The sequence below is a fragment of the Typha latifolia genome, chromosome 14 (genome assembly GCF_019914945.1).
Source record: "Typha latifolia isolate L0001 chromosome 14, TyphaL0001v2, whole genome shotgun sequence".
Lineage (NCBI taxonomy): Eukaryota > Viridiplantae > Streptophyta > Magnoliopsida > Poales > Typhaceae > Typha > Typha latifolia.
Genome location: NC_133099.1, coordinates 8,603,267 through 8,622,474, shown reverse-complemented (window position 1 = coordinate 8,622,474; position 19,208 = coordinate 8,603,267). Strand labels below are relative to the sequence as shown.

Sequence of the window (19,208 nt, the reverse complement as noted above, 5' to 3'; positions counted from 1 at the left end):
GGAGATTAGAGAAGATTAGTTACGATTTTTGCCTGAGAAAGGAGAGAGAACTAAAGAAAAAACTAATTTTTTAATATTTTATAAATGAGATCTCTTGCATTTAATATAAAGAGATATCATCAAAGTTTGTGTAGGGGTAATTTTGATATTTATAGAAAATTTTGGGTGAAGCTGCAAAGAAAACTTAAAATAGGTAGTGAGGCAAAATTATAAATTATTTTGATTTATGATGTAAATCGCCTAATTTTATTATCTCAGCTAAGGACTAAGATAAATAAAATGTGATAAACCTTATTTATTATGAATTTTTTTATATCTTATTCATATAACACTTGTTTGGTTTCACTTTTCTTTGGGTAAGGAGTGTTTATCTCAAAAACACCCTTTTATCCCATGCAACCATTCAGGTAAGATGATGGCTGGAAGTCCAAAAACAATTTGTAGATGTTTTTAGAAAAAAAAAATGTTCAAAGAGTGTTTGATTGGGAAAACACAATTTTGAGTGATGTATGAAATTTGTTCAAACAGATGAATATTTTTTTTCCTTTAGCCTTTTTCTTGTGCTTTGTCGTCTCTCTTTCATTTTGTTTTTCTTTTGAGATTTGCCGCCTTTCAATTTCTTTTTCTTTCTCTTTTACTTCTTTTGCTGTCTTTCTCCTTTCTCCTTCGGCATTGTTTCTATTCTATGGGCTATGGTGTTTGCAATGATACAACCATATAAAGTGTGAATTCCTAGAATAAAAAGTTTTTTATGAGTAAAGTGTTAGAGATAAGAAACAAGTTATTCAAGTTGTGTTGCACAAGATATAAGTTGGCATTTTATTGCTATATTTAAGGGTAATATCTGTTTAGGAATTGTTACTCTAATTATCATGTAAAAAATAAATGGTTTAAGGAGTACAATTATTCACTATATGGAACATTCATTTTCGTCATTAAACAAATTCTTCCATATAAAAATTACATATCTATTAAAAGGGATTTTGGGATTGTCGGATGGATGAAATTCACATATAAGGTTGACCTAGCAAATGGCCAACCTTGAAATAGGAAAAATTGCCTTGTGGTAAACCTTTTTCCTCCTAGAAATGCATGAAAATACTATATAGAATATAGTTACAAAGATTATATAGAGGAATAAGGTTAATCCTTTCATTTATAGTAGAAACTCAAACATATAACTAATACCAAGGTACTTATTACATGATCCTCAATTTTTTGGAGATCTCAACTTGCATATTATCAATGAAGGAAAAATATGCAAATCTCCATGATTTTTTGAAAATCAAAACTCCAAAGAATAACCAAAACCCAAAAATAAATCCAAATACAACGAAGACGTACATCCATATCATGCCATCTCCATTGCCTTTATTTGATGGTTGAGTAGAAGTTTCATCGGTTGAACAATTCTTGGTTAATGGAAAGCCACAAAGTCCATTATTATCTATGTAACTTAGGTTGCTAAACGTTTGCAATTGACTTCCTGACGGTATTCTTCCCCATAGGTTGTTGTTTGATAGATTCAAGATTTCAAGAGTTGTTATCTCAGAGATAGTAGGAGGAATTATACCTGAGAGATGATTGTTCGACAAATCAAGAGATTCTAACTGCTTCATTGCACCAATCATCATTGGAATTTTACCATTCAGATAGTTCCTCGATAAATTTAGGAATCGCAAACCTGAAAGATCTGTTAACTCAGTAGGGATCTCACCGGAGAGAAGATTACAAGATAGGTCGATGCCTACCATAAGTGCAAGTGTGTTTTGGAACGAATAGTCTCCCCCCTTCCATATTACTTGAATACTCTCCGTATAATGAACATCCAAACTGATATATATTCTCATTGTCTGCTGTCTTGTGGCCATTGAAGCAAGCTGCTTGAAGCTATATGGTATGCTTCCTGTAAGATTATTGTTGGCAAGGTCCAATAGTTGTAAGGAACCAAGACGAGATAATTGTGGAGGAATGCTACCATTGAACATATTGGATCGTAAGCGAAGGATCTTGAGTGATGGAAAGTTATCACCTATCCACGTTGGGATCTTGCCATAAAACATGTTCTCCCCCAAGTCTAGAGCAATTAATTGATTATAGGCTTTTAGTACCGGAGGAAATTCTCCTGTGAAACTATTGTTACCCAAGTGCAACGATTGAAGATGATGATTGGTGGTGCTCGTTGAACTCAGGATCCTTCCGAAAAAATTATTGTTCTCCAAATTTATGAATTGGAGTTGATTCATATCCCACAAGCATTGAGGAAGTCGTCCTGATAACCAATTGTTTGATAAGTTGAGAAGTTCCAAAGAATTCATAGTACAGAAGAACAATGGTATGGTGCCAACTAAAAGATTGTTCATGAAAGACAAAGATGTGACACAACGCAATAAAGTGAAATTGGAAGAAGGATGGGTGGCATGATCAGGAAACATGTCTAATATTTGGCCGGTGAGTTTGAGGTTAGACAAATCAAGCATAATGAGCCAAGAAAAGTTGCCGATAAAAGAAGGGATGGATCCTACAATATTGTTGCCGGATAAGTTTAGATACCTTAATAAAACTAATCCACCTAGTTCTTGTGGGATCCTTCCTATCAGGCGGTTGTCACCGAGGGATAGGTAGGACAAGCTGGTCATGTTCCCAAATGTTGACGGAATTTCACCACCCAAAAGATTACCACTGAGATCTAAGTGATGAAGATTTGGGTGAACACTGAAAACTTTCGACATATCTCCGCTCATGTGATTCGCCGAGAAGTCAACCATTTCTAGGCTGGTGCAGTTCCGCAAGCTAGCTGGGAGTGGGCCTGAAAAGTAATTATATGAGAAATCAATGTTTGATAAGAGGCTATAATTGCTAAAGTCTGGTGTGATGCTGCCGCTGAGTTGATTGGACAATAGAAATATGTCCCAGAGATTGGGCAATTGCAAGATAGTGGCTGGTAGCTCCCCTTCTAGCTGGTTTTCTTGAAGGTCCAAGTACTTCAAGGTTGTCATGTTCCCTATCTCTGCAGGAATTCTATCCGTCAAGTTGTTGATGCCTACAACCAAGATAGCAAGTTTCTTAAGACAGCCGATTTCACGAGGAATGGAGCCCGTGAGTTGGTTTGCGAAGAGGTCCATCTCGAACAAGTTAGTCATGTTACCAATCTCCGGTGGAATAGGTCCAATTAGCCTGTTCCACTCGATGCGGAGTGTAGTAAGTAGCTTAAGGTTCCCAATGGCTCGAGGAATTGAACCTGTGAGTTGGTTATATGAGAGGTCCATCCAGACCAAGTTGGTCAAGTTCCAAATCTCCGATGGAATACGTCCAATTAGCTCATTTCCATCGATCTGGATTGAAGCAAGCAGCTTGAGATTCCCGATTGCTCGAGGAATCAAACCTGTGAATTGGTTTCCTTGGATGTCCATCTTCACCAATTTGGTCAAACTCCCAATCTCTTCTGGAATAGGTCCATAGAGATAATTGCCACCGAGATCAAGGTGGGTGAGGTTAGATAGGGAAGAGAAATCTAATTCAGCAAGGGTACCATTGAGTCCGGAATAGGATAAATTAAGCTTCACGACACTGTCAACAGAGTTGCAGCGGACGCCGAACCAGTTGCATGGGGTTGTGGAGTTGGTGAGTGACCATGAGCTAAGAGAGTTAGAGTTTCTCAACCTAGACTTCCATATTAGAAGGGCTTGTGCTTCGGTTTCTCCGTTGATTTCCAAAGGGAAGAGGAAGAGGAGTGTGAGTAGTTGTAGGAGGATAAGGCTGAGTATTTTCTCCATCGATAACTTGGTGGGAAATGATAGTTAGGCTTCTTCTACCTGTATAACTTGTGCCATAGGTAATAGAAGATAAGAAAATGGTGCAGTCACAAAAAAATATAATGAGAGAGTTAGATCTACATGAAAACGACCAATAATTTCTGTGATTAATTGATATTTAGTAAATTTTTTAGGAGAGCATTATATGAACAAGATTTAGATTTATCATGGATTATTTCTTATTTAATCATTATATTAGAAAGGGTTCTCTTCTTTTGTCTATAACGTATAATTAGCTTGCAGACTCATATTTTACTAAAAAAATAATAACAAATAATTGAACCATTGATTCCTTGCAATTAAAATTTTTTTTGAATTTAATTTATTACTTTAGAAATTCAACCAATCGCTTTTGTGAACACTCCCTGCTTCCTGGTTACAACTTTGCTCCTGTCGTTTGGTTCACGTAAGGACTAAGAGAAGAACTAGATTATAGACTAGTTGAGTCCAAGTCAACTTAGAACTAGGAGGCCGAGAACTAGATTGTAGACTAGTTGACTCTAAATCAACTTAGAACTAGAGGCCAAAGATTAGTTGACTCCAAGTCAACTTAGGACTATCAAGCTGGCTTGAGCTGCTCGAAAATGAGCTGACCTGAGCTAAACTTGTTCTTCAAAATAAGTTTGAAAATGTTTTTGAGCCAAGCTTGATCATGAGTTGGCTTGATTAAGTAGACTTGATAAGGCTCAAATAATATTTTTAAATTTGCTTAAGTGGATTGTTATGTATTTTGATCTTATAGAATATAATTTTGAATTCTGATCATATTATATCTTTTCTAAATACATGGATATTTTTATTAGTTTATATTTTTATAATTTTTATAGTTGAATTAGATTTTATTTTAAGCTTGAATTAAGCTTAATTTAATTTTAATCAGGCTTGAAATTTGACTTGAATTAAAATTGCTTATTAATCGGCTCATTTAGTTTAAGCTAACCTTGAGCTCAAAATTAGTTTGAAATTGACTCGAATTAAAATAATCTTAATTCATGCTTGATCACAAATGTAGGCTCGAAATTATTTTTAATTCAAGATTAATTAGAGCTAGGCTCGATCAAGCTCCGCTAGATGCCCTACTAGTTGACTCTAATTCTTATTACATTTCAGACCTTATTTTATAAAATTTAAATCTAAACACATTTTGTTAGTTAAATGAAATTTTTTTCTCAATTTAGTCCCTTAAAAATTCAGAAATTTTCTTATAGGTTAGGTTCATAAATAGAAACTTAATATATATTAGCGAATTTTCAGTTTTAAATTGTTTCAGTCATTTTAATGCTGTAAATGCTGCTTTTAATTAGTATTTACTTCTATTGAGTGATTTGTATTTTAGCCCTTACAGTTTCATCAAATTACAAAGTAGTCCATTCTGTGAGGTGTAAATTTATAATTTTCTATTCGTGCATGCCCACATGACTGAAGTTGTTATTTTTATTATTAAATCCGCATTGGAATATTTTTAAACAAAATAATTCTAATCAAGAAGTTAGATAATTTGATATCATCAATTGTTTATTACAAACTTTTTGAGAAAGTTTCATATAAATAGTGATGTGATTTGAGCTCGATAGGGTCACCATGTGGGAGACATTGGGTTCACTAGGTCAAACTTGATTATCTAGATTAGTTATTTATTATTTTTTGAAAATCTTCTAGTCTTGGGATGTGTGGTTAAACACTCAGCTATTGATATTGGAGAAAAAGATTCTGCAATTATATAAGGTTTGGAAGCCACCATTTACGGCCACAAACACGAAGCACATGATCCTCCATAAAGTAGGGAGGCAGTCAGTCGGACTTAGGAGCTCGAGTCAGACCTAATAGAGTGCTTCCCTAATATAATTTGAGGACAAAGTGAGTGGAAGCGTGGTGGACTAATGCGATCTGAACTCGATCGGATCACTACATGAGGGACATTGAGTTCGCTGAGTCGAGCCTGCTTATCTAAATTAGTGACTTATTATTTTTGAAGAACTTCTAGCCTTGGGCTGTGTGATCGAATGCCCGGACAATGTTGTTGGGATAGTGGAACAAAAAATTAACCTTCGTTGAGGCGTTCGAATGCTCGGCCAATGATATTCAAATGCCAAAATAATACGATTCAAACTTCACCGATGTCGTCTCAAGCATAGAGTCACTTTAGGAGTGTCTTTGTTTCATGTTTTAGTGTTTAATTTCCATGAAAATAAATTTTCTGTAAGTCACGTTCGAACACGGGTGGAGTGAGTTCAAACGCGGTTGTGAACGGGGTTGTGAATGTGGGTGAAGAGTGTGCATTGTGCGTTCGAACGCCCCGTTCGAATGCACTATGAACGCCTGCATCGCGTTCGCAAATCCAGAGAAGTGGGAAACAAGTGCGTTCGATCGCACATTCGAATGCCTACATCACGTTCGCAAATCCAGAGAATAGCAAACTCAGTGCGTTCAAACGCGATCGGGCGCATTCAAACGCGGTCGGCGAAAATTGTATTGTTTAGGGTTAATTTTTTGTTATTGGTTAGCCTCTAAAAGGATGTGGATGGCAACCAGAGGTCATTATTGATTATTGAGAATTGAGTTTTGCCTTGCCTCCTTCGTCTTCTTCGCTCCCGTTCTCTCAATCCCCGACGACGCCGCTTCTAACCTCCCTCGACCGACCAATCACCCTAGTCCCTTAGGGGTGGCCCTCTCCTCCCCCTTCTTCCAATCTATCCAACACTTATCCTAACCCTTCCATCAACCACAACCCTTCCACCACCACTTTTCACCGGTGCCACCCCATTAACCCCGGTCCACCTCCAACCACCATCACCTAGGATCACGTGCCTCCATCCACGGATCCAAAACAGACCACCCTGACCTTCATCCAATCTCGAGATCCCCACATCTAATTCGCCTGAAACTAGATTTTTTGAAAAGCTCTTTTCTAGGGTTACAGAATATCAAAATTTCACGTCGATCCGACGGCGGTATCTTTCGAGATCTTATTTTAAAGTTCCATGTCATATTTAGTCCAGATCAGGGAATTGGAAGAGATCGAACCTTAGCCTAAGGGGAGATCGTATCACAAAGTTCGAGATCAGCAAAATGTCAAGGCGTTCAAATGCCCCAACCCGAGAGCAGTCTTTGTCGAAGTGTTTGGACACCCATCCAATGACATTTGGATGTCATAGCGCAAGAGCAGTCTCATCTAGCAACATTCCAATGTCGTCCAGTGGTATTCAAACGATTGAACCCAAGATTGCAGCTTGTTCAATGGCATTTAAGCAACTATTTAATAGTGTTTGAATGATTGAGACCAAGGTTATCTTGGAAAGTAGCCATTTGAGATTAGGAAAGAATATTGACATTTCTATCTTCTCCTACGTCATCTCTTTCAACTTTCTCGTTCAACCCAAGGTCGATACCATTTCGTTCCTTCTTGACTGATGATCCCCTTAGTCTAGTAGGGTCGCCCATCTTCTTCCTCCTCCCTCAAACCCTAGCTATCGGCTAGCTCTACGCTCCTTATCCGTCAATCCCCCTTCTTCTTTAGGGTTAACCATCTTCTCCCCCTTTTTCCTTTCTAAATCATAAATATATCCTACGCCATCATCATCTCCATTATCCCTTTTGCTCCCATCATTTATATCTTATTATTTCCACCGCTTCCACTATTGAACCACCTACCACCATCATCACCAAAACCTATTTTTGCCCGGTTTGTAACACATAGCTAATCAATACATGTTGGATAAATGATCACATATATGAAAACTACTTTTTCTCGTACTTCTTCCTTTTTATAAATGGTTTTAGTTAATGGATCAAAAAGAAAATTGAGTTGCAAACTAATCCAACAAATATAAGAATATTAAATCTTATTTGATTCAACAAATTTGTATCCAAACCATTTAAATCAATATTTAAAAAAATCCTATGTGTTGATGAAAATAAAAGGAGAATGATAAGTGAGACAGAGAAAAGGTTTTTTGAGATCATAAATTGAAAATTGGTCTTTCATCATTGTTATTATATTAGCTTTACTGTTTTCGTTGAAAAAAAATCCTATGTTATTTAACACCTCCACATTTTATTTTGGTACAATTAGAGGAGCGTAGTTCTCAAAAAAGCGTCAAATAACTATGCTAACCAGCAACATAGAGCAAGGTTCTGAGCTGTATCTTAGAAGAAAGATAGGTGAATAATCCTACACAGAGAGCATCACTTTATTTTAGGGTAGTTGCGCTTCGGTGTACCTCACAGGTCAGAGTTCCTAATTTTTTTTTATCATAATAAATAATAACTATTTTTTATTTTTCTAAACATAAAACTAAATTTATTTTATTGCATAAATATTATACCCTAAATTTCAGAAATAAAAACTAAGAGACGTTACAAGGAGATCATTTCTATAGTAGCTTTCTTTATTTGATAGTGATTTGTGGAAGTAATCTTGTCTATAAACATTCTATAATGAGTTGCAATACATAGAGTAATTGGGGACTAACTTAGGCAGGCTATGGAGTAATTTTTTCTTTCTTCCTATATTTTCTATTTTGTACAAGGGATGTCGTTACTATCATATGCCCTTATTGCTTGGTGGAATGATTGATATATGTGATTTTCTATTGGATGGATGGAAAAGTATGTAATTCAGGAATAATCATTCGTTTTCTTGATGATTTCAATACATGCTGTAAATGATAGCCGCTGGCAAAATACGAGTTTAATCATTATGTGTTTCTAAACTTTTAATCACAGTTAATTGATATCTTGTGATCCATGACTTGCCTGAGATGCAGCACTATACACATGCTTATGGTTGTCTAATTAAAATATTTGATGAGATTGTTGTTAGGCAATAGCTTATAGCTATGCATATTGGTAATCTATTGTTAAAAATCTCTATCACGTTAAGATAGTGGTATAAAAGATTTGGCTAAGGATTGCCAGTCTTTTATGTTGCAATTCATAGATGTGAGATATATAATATTATCTCATGTTGTGCTACACAAAATGGAAGTTGGCATCTTATTACTGTATTTCGGGTAATATATGTTTAGGAATTGTCATTTTAATTTATCATGTAAGGAACTAAATAGTTTATTGAATGCAAGTATTCACAAAAGGGACCACTCATTTTAGTAGTTAATCAAAATTTTCCATATAAAAATTACATATCCATAAAAAATAAATTTTGGAAGGGAAATTTGCACCAAAAATAAACTTAGTTTTCATTTTTGTGAGTTAGACCCATTTTCGATTTCCTTTGTACTTGAGGCTTAAACCCTCTTTTCCTTTATACTCAAGTGTCTTATTAAATGCCGCAGATAGATAAACTAATATTCTTTTTATGTAAAAGTAATATGATTGGATGTTGCGAGAATATAGAGAGCTACTTATTCTTGTTCTTGTTCTTGTTCTTGTTCTTATTCTTTTTCTTCCATGTATATTTTATCTTCTTCTTCTGTTATTCTAAGTTATGATTTGTCTTCATCATCTTGTCCCACCCTTATTTATTCATTATATACGTAAGAATGGAATTTCTATTTAACCATAATGTAAGGATTTTATTTCATTATAGTGGTGCTATTATTTTGGACGATAAGAATAGATTTTTACATTATAAGAGCGGTAGTATCGTTCATAGAAATATAAGCAAACAATGCAGTTTGTTAGAGTTGAAATTCTTCGAAATAATGTGAAGCCCTCCAGATAAGATTAAAGTCGATTTGAAGTACCTATTCCCTTCAAACAACTATGATATATTTGTCAATATCCTTGAAGATAGTGATGCTGTAAAGATGTATGATCTCTCACCATTATTCTGTCGGAGTTAACATATTATGTTCGTAATAGCTATATTGGATATACACAGCAAAATTACTTTTCTAACTTAGTCATTATTGATTGACATGTTTCATACTTTAATGACGAAATTCATAATTTAGATACAAATGTCATAATTTAACTGGAAAGCAAAATTCCCCAATGTTTGACAAAAATAGGAAAAAACATAAATAATTTACGTCAATGGGAGTAATTATTCTTATTTTTGGACAGTCGAGGTACAAAATTCGATGAATGAGAAGCCTATTATTTCACATGTTCAAAATTGTTGTAATATTAACATGAATAATCTAGGGGCAAGAGGGTCGTCTCATCTCAATCATCTTGTTGATCAGTTGTTTGACCTAAATTGATAGTATGTACCTAATAGTGAGATTGTTTCTCCTGTACATGATCCTCGTGACATTGTCATAATAAATATTATTGATTCTCATGACAGCAATGACAAACCCGATGAAGATTTCCTAATATTGACTCTATCGATCCGACTTTGAATGACAAAACAAATCGAATCTTCAAGAAGAATTTTCTATCTTTGATTATATTGATTCATCTCTAATTGATGAATGTGATGTGCTAACAAACTTGTGCATCCAATCTTATAGTGATTATAAGCAGAATTCAAGTAATCCGCTTGTAAATATATTTATGTCAACGGATAGTCAAGGGTGGTGGTGGACGGTCGTATAATAAGGTGGTTGCCGGAGAAAGATGGTGGCTAGGGTTTAGAAGCTCAAAAGGTTCTACGACTTCAATCTACTCCTAGAAAGATAAAGGCAATCTAACGGCTATGGTAAAAGATAAAGATGATGCTATGATAAAGGCAATAAAAAATATTTGGCTAAACTCAGATTCATTCAACGCTTCTTTTAATTAGGGCTACATTTACACATATTTATAGAGGCTAGTCCTAAATTGACTTAAACTAGGATTTGCTTTAAAGGCTTACATTAAAGATAAATATGACCTAGCGATAAACATGACTTAGCTAAATTAGTATTCCTTATCCTTCTTGAAATATTTTTGTTATACCATAGATAATTGCGAATCTAGGGAAATCTTGAATACGAAAGTTATAGATCATTACGTCATCGATCTTCTCCTAGTAGTTTCATAATATTCGAAAGACCGGTGAATATCTGTAGAATATCTTTTTGAAATTATGCAAAAGTTAGCTAAACTGAACTTAGCTAATTAAATAAACTCTAACCTACTTAGACTCTAACTAAACTATATAAGCAAAATAAATAAAATAACTAGACTCGATCCATTAAGCCCAATATCCTTATGATGTGATCCGATTTGACCTGAATCACATCAAAGTGCTTATTTACGTGGAGGATATTATCATCAATGATGATAGTATTCAAGATGTCACTCGTCTTTTCCAAGCTATCGGCAAAAGTTTTTCTTAAAAGATCTCGAACCTCTGCCCTAATTATTTAGGTATTGAATGTACTCCCACATCTTCCGGTATTTTTCTTTCTCAGAAGAAATATATACGTAACTTCTCTAGCTAAAATTGATGGCATCAAACCTATCTATCCAAGGTAATCCTTTTGTCTTCTGCAATATGGTTAAAGCTCTCTAGTATCTTAGCTTTAGCAGACCCCATATTGCCTTCTCCATCAATTAAATTGCCCAATTCATGCAACTCCTATTAATGATTAATCCTTTGTTGCCTAAAGAGTTATACACCATGATTAATCCTTTGTTGCCTAATGATTAATCTCCTCTTTCTTATCTTATGTAATATCTTTATCTGAATCTCAGTTATCTCAACCTCTTGTAAGCAAATTGTATCTCAATTTCTAGTAATAGGCAGCCAGAAGCCTACAGATGGTATTGTCTTCCATTATTCATATTTAACTTCTTCCACTACTGTGTATTAGTTGCTCATGCTTATGGCTGTCTAACTTAAAATATTTTGATGAGATTGTAGTTAGATAACAGATTGCAACTATGCTTATTGGTAATCTATTATCAAAGATCTCCCTTACATATAAAGATAATGGTATAAAAGGCTTGGCCGAGGATTCCCAGTCTTTTGCATTGTAACTGAGGCCTGTGAATTTTACTATTATCTCATGTTGTGTTACGCAAAATGTAAGTTGGCATCTTGTTATTGTATTTCAGGTACTACCTATATAGGAATTGTCATTTTAATTATCTAAGGAACTAAATGGTTAAGAGTACAAATTTTCACCAAATGGAACATTCAATTTGGTCGTTAAACAAATTCTTCCATATAAAAATTACATATCTAATAAGAGGAAAATTTCCCTCCCTTTTTCTAGAAGAGGCATGAAAAAGTTATATAGAATAGAATTATAAATATTCCAGAGGAATAAGATTATTGCTTGCATTCATAGTAGAAACTAAAACATATGACAAATTCCAAGATACTTATTATATAATATTCAATTTTTTGGAGATCTTGACTTGCATATTATCGATGAAGGAATTATATGCAAATCTCCATGATTTTTTGAAAATCAGAACTCCAAAAAATAACCAAAACCCAAAAATAAATCTAAATACAACAAAGGCATATATCCATATCATATCATCTCCATTGCCTTTATTTGATAGTTGAGTAGAAGTTGCATCGGTTGGACAGTTTTTGGTCAATAGAGGGCTACAAAGTCCATCATTATCCATGTAACTTAGGTTGGTAAACGTTTGCAATTGACTTCCTGATGGTATTCTTCCCCATAAGTTGTTGCTTGATAGATTCAAGGTGTCAAGAGTTGTTATCTTAGAGATAATAAAAAGAATTATACATGAGAGATGGTTGTTCGACAAATCAAGAATTCTAAGAACTTCAGTGCACCAATCATCATTGGGATTTCACCAGTCAGATAATTCCTCGATAAGTTTAGGAATAGCAATCCTAAAAGATTTGTTAATTCAGCAGGGATCTCACTAGAGAGAAGTTATGAGATAGGTCGATGTTTGTCATAAGTGCAAGTGTGTTTTGGAATGAATATTCTACGCCCTTCCATAATACTTGAACACTCTCTACATATTGAAATCCTGAATTGAATTCTATTCTAGTCTTTTGCTGTCTTATGGCCATGGAAGCAAGTTGCTTGAAGCTATACGGTATACTTTCTGTAAGATTATTATTGGCAATGTCCAATAGTTGTAAGGAACTGAGACGAGATATCTGCGAAGGAATGTTACCATTGAACATATTGGATCGTAGGCGTAGGATCTTGAGTGATGGAAAGCTATTGCCTATCCAAGTTGGTATCTCACCATAAAACATGTTCTCCCCCAAGTCTAGAACAATTAATTTCTTATAGGCTTTTAGTACTGAAGGAAATTCTCTTGTAAAGTTATTATTACCCAAGTGCAACGATTGAAGATGATGATTGCTAGTGCTCGTTGAACTCGGGATCCTCCCGGAAAGATTATTGTTCTCCAAATTCAAATATTGGAGATGATTCATGTCCCACCAGCATTGAGGAAGCAATCCTGACAACTGATTATTTGATAAGTCAAGAAGTTTAAAGAATTCATAGTAAAGAAGAATGAGGGTATGGTGCCAGTGAGTTTGAGTTGAGACAAATCGAGCACCTCAAGTAGAGAAAGGTTGCCAATGAAAGAAGGGATGGGTCCTACAATGTTGTTGCTAGCCAAATTTACATAAATTAATAAAATTAATATACATAGTTCTCGTGGGATCCTTCTAGTCAGGCAGTTGTTACCAAGGGATAGACGATGAACACTAAAAGCTTTCGATATGTCTCAGCTCAAGGGTATTTTGGTCATTTGGTTTAAAATATCACCAATTTCCAATACTTTCATATCAATTTTATGTCACATCAAATATAATTATTACTCCATATACTAGTATTGAACTTAACATTAGAATAACTTATATTAGTATTAGTTCTCCTCTTCTAGTATTAAAAATTAGAATAGTTATGCATTTTCCAATCTCATTCCAAAGTGAACGAGGGTTGAGAGTTGGTGTAACATCCTAAGAAAAAATTAAAACGGCGGTCGCATGCACGCCTCTTTTCTTCTTCTCTCTTTCCTTCTTTTCTTTTTCTTCCTCCTCCCCGCCAACAAGCCATTTACCCCCTTCTTCGTCTTGCTATGCCAGAGAGCCACTAGAGGAAGCCAACCCTATGGATTGATGCGTCGGAACGTCCTCTTACACTACGTATGACTAATTTAGGTTTAATTAAGTATTTAATGCTTTCTCCTAAATTTCCTTTCCTCTTAATTTCATCAAAAATCCGATCGATCGATAGCCTTGTGCTTTCCCACGCCAGTCCCAAATTATTCCTCTCATCGCCCTCTTGCTAGTGATGGGTGTATCGTTCCTTCCCCCGGTGAAGGCTACACATGGTAGCCTCCCCTCGTTGGCCTTCTAGGCATTTTTTCCAACTATCACTGTCGACATCTTCTTTCGTTGGCTGTTCAGGAAGCTTCCCTCCATAAGGGGAAGCCGACGGCACCTTACCTCGGGGCTCTCATAGCTTGGCTGGTGATGTGGGCCAACTCCATGGCCGCCGACCATGGAAGAGCCTTCCCCCTTGCTGCCAGCCACCCTGGCCGACCATTCTTGCATTATGCACATTTCCTCAATTGGTGAGAGGGGGGCTGGTGTGTCGATTAGCTGTTGGCATGCTTTGGGTAAGGAATAATGGGCGATGGAGTTCAGATAGCAGTTGGGCTGGGTTGGGTGCAACCCAACATAGCTCGGGCTTGGCTGGACTACAAGTAGCCTAGCCCAAATGGTGGGTTTGTGCTGCAGGCAGCCTAGGCCACAGCCCAACCCTAGTTTGTGGGGGTAACTTTGCCAAGTGGCTACATTGGATAGTTTGGGCTTTAGGCCCAACTTTGTTGGTTTTTGGATTAGTTGCTCTTTATTTATTTAATTTACTTTAATCTTTCATCTCATTACCCAAGTCAAGGGGAACTTTAATTAATTATTTTTACAGGATAACTTGTTAATTATAATAATTATTTTAAATCAATTTTAATGATTTAGACTATGGCTTGAGAGCACCATTGCTAATTGCTTTTAATGGGGAATTAACTCTAAATGGAGTTTATTGTGGTCGATTATAATTTTGGTTAAATTAATTGTAACAAAGGAGTCTATAGTCTGAATGGATCTGTATTCATTGCTCCTATTGGAGAATTTATATAGATCAGTGTAGGGAAATAATATTAAGCAAGTTACCTTATTTAACGAAGTTGATTAATTAAATATTGTCTATGTGATCTACTGTAAATTGATAATAATAATTTAAATAATAATTTGAGATAAATTATTTTAAATATTTTTAATAATATGTCAGGTCTTGATACAACTATGCCAGCCATACTTGACTAATAAATATAAGAATTCTTCAATTGAACTACCCAAGCTTATATTAGACGTTACTAGGATTATTTAATTAATTAATTAATCGTAAATATTTGTGCTTATGCTTTTTATTACTTTATTATCGAGGTGAATTTTGCACCATGCGAGGATGATTCCATAGCGCAGTTTTAGCTAGTTGTTTAGAAAGCAATGTCAAGCAAGTGAAACTCCTATAATTTAGGACTAGTGTAGAGAATGAGATATTTTATTTAAGACGTCATCACATTTATATCATGCACGTGCAAGTATTATTTACTAGTATTAATGCAAGTAGACTATGTTAACTTCACTTCTATTCAGCATAATTATATTTACCATGACTACTATGCATATCTATGGACATGATCATGTGTGATAGCACGTAATACATGATAACAATGTGTGTTTCATTATGCTTATTGTACTGTATAATATTATACCACTTGCACACATGCACGACCATAAAGAGGGTGACTTCTATGTCTCGATAATACTCGACACCTCCCTAGCTAGGGTTAGAGGTGGGGGATATTATTATACATATAAATTATGGCCCATGCTTGAGGTCTCAGTTTGTCGATCCAAAAAATCAAGTAGTTATTTCATCAGACGATGGGCAGTTTACTATCGATCGATGAGAGTTATACCCTTTAAGATATTTAAGTAAGAGAGAGAAGGGTGGGATGACATAGTCCTAGCAGTACCCAATGACCCAGGGTGAAGGCGTCCGTAAGCGACAGCTTATGAGTTTCCACACAGTAGTGTGACAATATGGAGCTGAGGGCTCAGATAGTAGTATCGATGTGCGATACTGACTTATGAGATGGGCTTACGACTGAGGTTCTTAATCTACAATGGTGGACAATCGATCATGTTATTCGTCGAATGAGGAGCTAGCGAGTTACCACTAGGATCTACCCTCCCTTGGGGTTTTTTGTGCAGTCGGGCATGAGTTTTGATATGGCCTAAGGCATGGTTGTGCATGAGCCTGAGTTGAAGACTTAATAGTCTGAAAGGATGTATATATCCTGTTATATAATGTTAGCATGGTCTATGGGCAGAGCTCGGTGTGAGCTCGAGTTTGAGGACATGATAGTCTGTATTTGATGCATGTCATGTTGTAAATTGCTAATGCATATGTGCATTAGATGAATATGATGAGTATGTGGTACTAATGCATTGATTTTGATCATGATGTGCATATTCATATTTACCTATTATTGCATCGTTATTTACACTATGTTTAGACTGTAGAAGTAGAAATTTGTTGGGCTTTATGCTCATCACCTTTTGGTGGAATTATTTTTCAGATCAATAGATGAGCCGGACTTAGTGAAGGAGCTCGCGAAGAAGTGTCGTTTATTGCTCTTATTTATTTATTTTTATAAATTAAGCTAGATAGCTTGTGGCTTCTGCTTGAGCATTGAAATCTGTTTATGGAGGTGTATTTTGGGACTTATTGTGGCCTTTAGTATTTTGGGCTTTTTTCGTCTATTTAATTTATAGAAATATAGGTTTTTCTCTTATATATTGTGTTGAAACGTTAACCAACAGGTCATGAGGAAATCATGTGGGTTCCACACTGATACACTTAGTTATGATCTTTTCTTATTGTATTAGGTGTTTATTTTCATTAAAATAAAATTTATGTAGGTCGCATTCGAACGTAGGTGGGGTTGCGTTCGAACGCCCTTGTGAACGCTTGCATCAGGTTCGCAAATACAGAGAACGCATATTATGCGTTCGAACGCAGTCGGGCGAGTTCAAACGCCCGCGTTCGAACACTTGTATCGCATTTGCACATCCAGAAAATGAGGCTTTTTGAGTGCGTTTGAACACGATCACGCGTGTTCGAACACGATCTACGGGAATCCTCTAGAATTAGGGTTTCATATTATTTTAGGACTTGTTGGCTAGCCTCTATAAATATGTGGAAGCCAGCCAACTTCATTATGCTATTGGATTATTGATTTCTTGCCTCCTATCTTCTCTCTAGACTTCTCCCTCCTCCCTCTTCACTATTCTTCCACATCTACCGTTGGCAAGATTTCTCCTCACTTCTAGCCTCCCTCATCTGTCGAGTCACCCTCTTCTTTGGGATCTCGACCACTTCGTTTCCTTCGTCTATTTCCCTTAATCACTTCCACAATTCACCCTCATCTCCATACCCATCCATAACCCTAACATCCACTTCACCCGTCACCACCACCATCACCCACGTTATTCCGTATTTTCGTCCCTACTACAGTTAGAATCTACAAAGGGTGTAAATACAAAAGTTGTAGATCCAGAAGTTACAAATCCAAGGGGGTTTTTTTGGTTTCGTTATTCTCTGACTATTGGAGAATATTTGACGAATATTTTCCCATAGTTGCGTGAACTGAATCCTATAATACATTCAAATCTTAAAGGAATCTTAGCATAGCCTTTTTTTTTGTTCTAGAACTTATCAATTTGGTATCAGAGCTTATTAATTAGTATCAGAGCCTATCACACACACGCAAGGGACACGTGTATTTGGTGGCGGGTGTTACAACATGGTATCATAGATTAGGTTTCACCAAATAATTCGGCAAGCTTTCCCAAAATACTATCCATTTGAGTTGCGTATAGAAAAACCTAGAGACTATAGATAACTGAATGTGATTAATATTAGCGACATCTAGGTTCTACATTTTTAAATTCATAAAGTGATTTGAATAATAACTTGGAAAAAAAAGTATGTCCTCGGTAAGCTCTTAATGTGGAGCTACACATTTAACTCGAACAATTTGCTTGCTAATTATCTTTAGCATTGGGAAAGTAGATCAACAAGTTGGACTGTGCTAACAAAATACATGACATACATGTTTCATTTTACTTTCATAATGATGAGTTGTATAGTTACATATGCATTCTCCATACTGGGTATATTATTATCCATAATACTTAACTAGTGTTAATGCCACTTGCTAAGCGTTAGGCTCATTCAGAGTTGATATATAATGCAAATTGATTGACACCCTAGCGAAAGCTTGGCAGCAAGTTACCTAGTGCGTTAGGCCTCCTTCCTTCCACACTCCATTTTATGTTTACCCCTTGTTGTATCTTACTTTTAGCATGTACTCTTATAAGGGTCCCTACCTTACTATTGTATTTGGATAGATTTGTTGTGGCCTGTGGGCCCCCCTTTCTGTTTTTATTATTTTTGGTTTTCTTTAATATTCATGGTATGTTATTAGACTCCTAATCACCACGTGACGCTCATAGGAGGGAAAACCTCGTGGGAGGCACATGGGGGGACCGAGTCGTTACCCAAACCCTAAGGGTTGTCGGCCATACTTTGAAGCAATTTTTATTAAGAAATATTGACTTATAAAGGTTTTCATCATCTTCAATATATGAAAATTTTCATTTAAGGGTCACCAAGATGGAAGGTTAGTCTTAAGGGTCACTGATATTGAAAGCATTTCACGCAAAGCAGTCAATCATAGGTTCGAATGAGCAAGACTGTTCAGATGGAGTCGTGGGTATCAACGAGAGTATGTAAGTCAGTCTTGTAAACTACTACAGTTTATTAGTGATTGGTTTGATCCGAGTTTGAATTCGTAGTTTTTTATCTAGTTTGCAGTTTTTCTAGTTAAAAATCTTGGCGTTCATCTTTGTTTAATTATATGTTCATTGTTTTATATTATTATTATAAAAATATGGTTTGGGGTTTTTTCACGAATTGATATTTCCTACTTTTCTATGAACCATATTGGGATTCTACTAAAGTGGATATCTCCTAGATGATTTCTTAGACGATTCATAGTCTCTATTATGGGATCAATAAGGTTTGTACGTACACCTTTATCTTGAAGGAGTCAGTAACAAATAAGGACCATCTTCACTTTCTCATCTCTTTTGTAGGACACTTTGAGTGTATTCCATACTTTTCTCATTGTCGACACAGTCGAGATTCATTTAGAAATTGCCTCGTCCACCGCTTGATAAATAAAGAACAACGCATTCTTGGCCTTCTAGCAAGTCTCCTTCAACTCATTGAATAATTGTGGTGTGAGCGTCGTAATGTTCTCTGGCTCAATATAGCTATTCTTCACGATATCTTATAGATCTTGGGTTCCATAGAAAACCTTCATGGTACTCCAATGAAACCTAGCTCTAACACTATTTTGTTAAGAGAAGGTGATAGAAACTCAATAGTAGAAGATTGTTCTCTTGATACTTAG

The 19,208-nt window shown here is 35.8% G+C and overlaps 1 protein-coding gene across 1 annotated transcript; it reads right to left on the bottom strand.

Annotated features, from left to right (window-relative positions):
- Positions 1 to 1,186: 1,186 nt before the first annotated feature.
- LOC140801187 (uncharacterized) lies at positions 1,187 to 3,776 on the bottom strand. Its single transcript, XM_073156188.1, has one exon. The coding sequence runs from the start codon at positions 3,774 to 3,776 to the stop codon at positions 1,200 to 1,202; it is 2,577 nt and encodes an 858-aa protein (XP_073012289.1). The 3' UTR covers positions 1,187 to 1,199.
- Between the last annotated feature and the right edge of the window lie 15,432 nt (positions 3,777 to 19,208).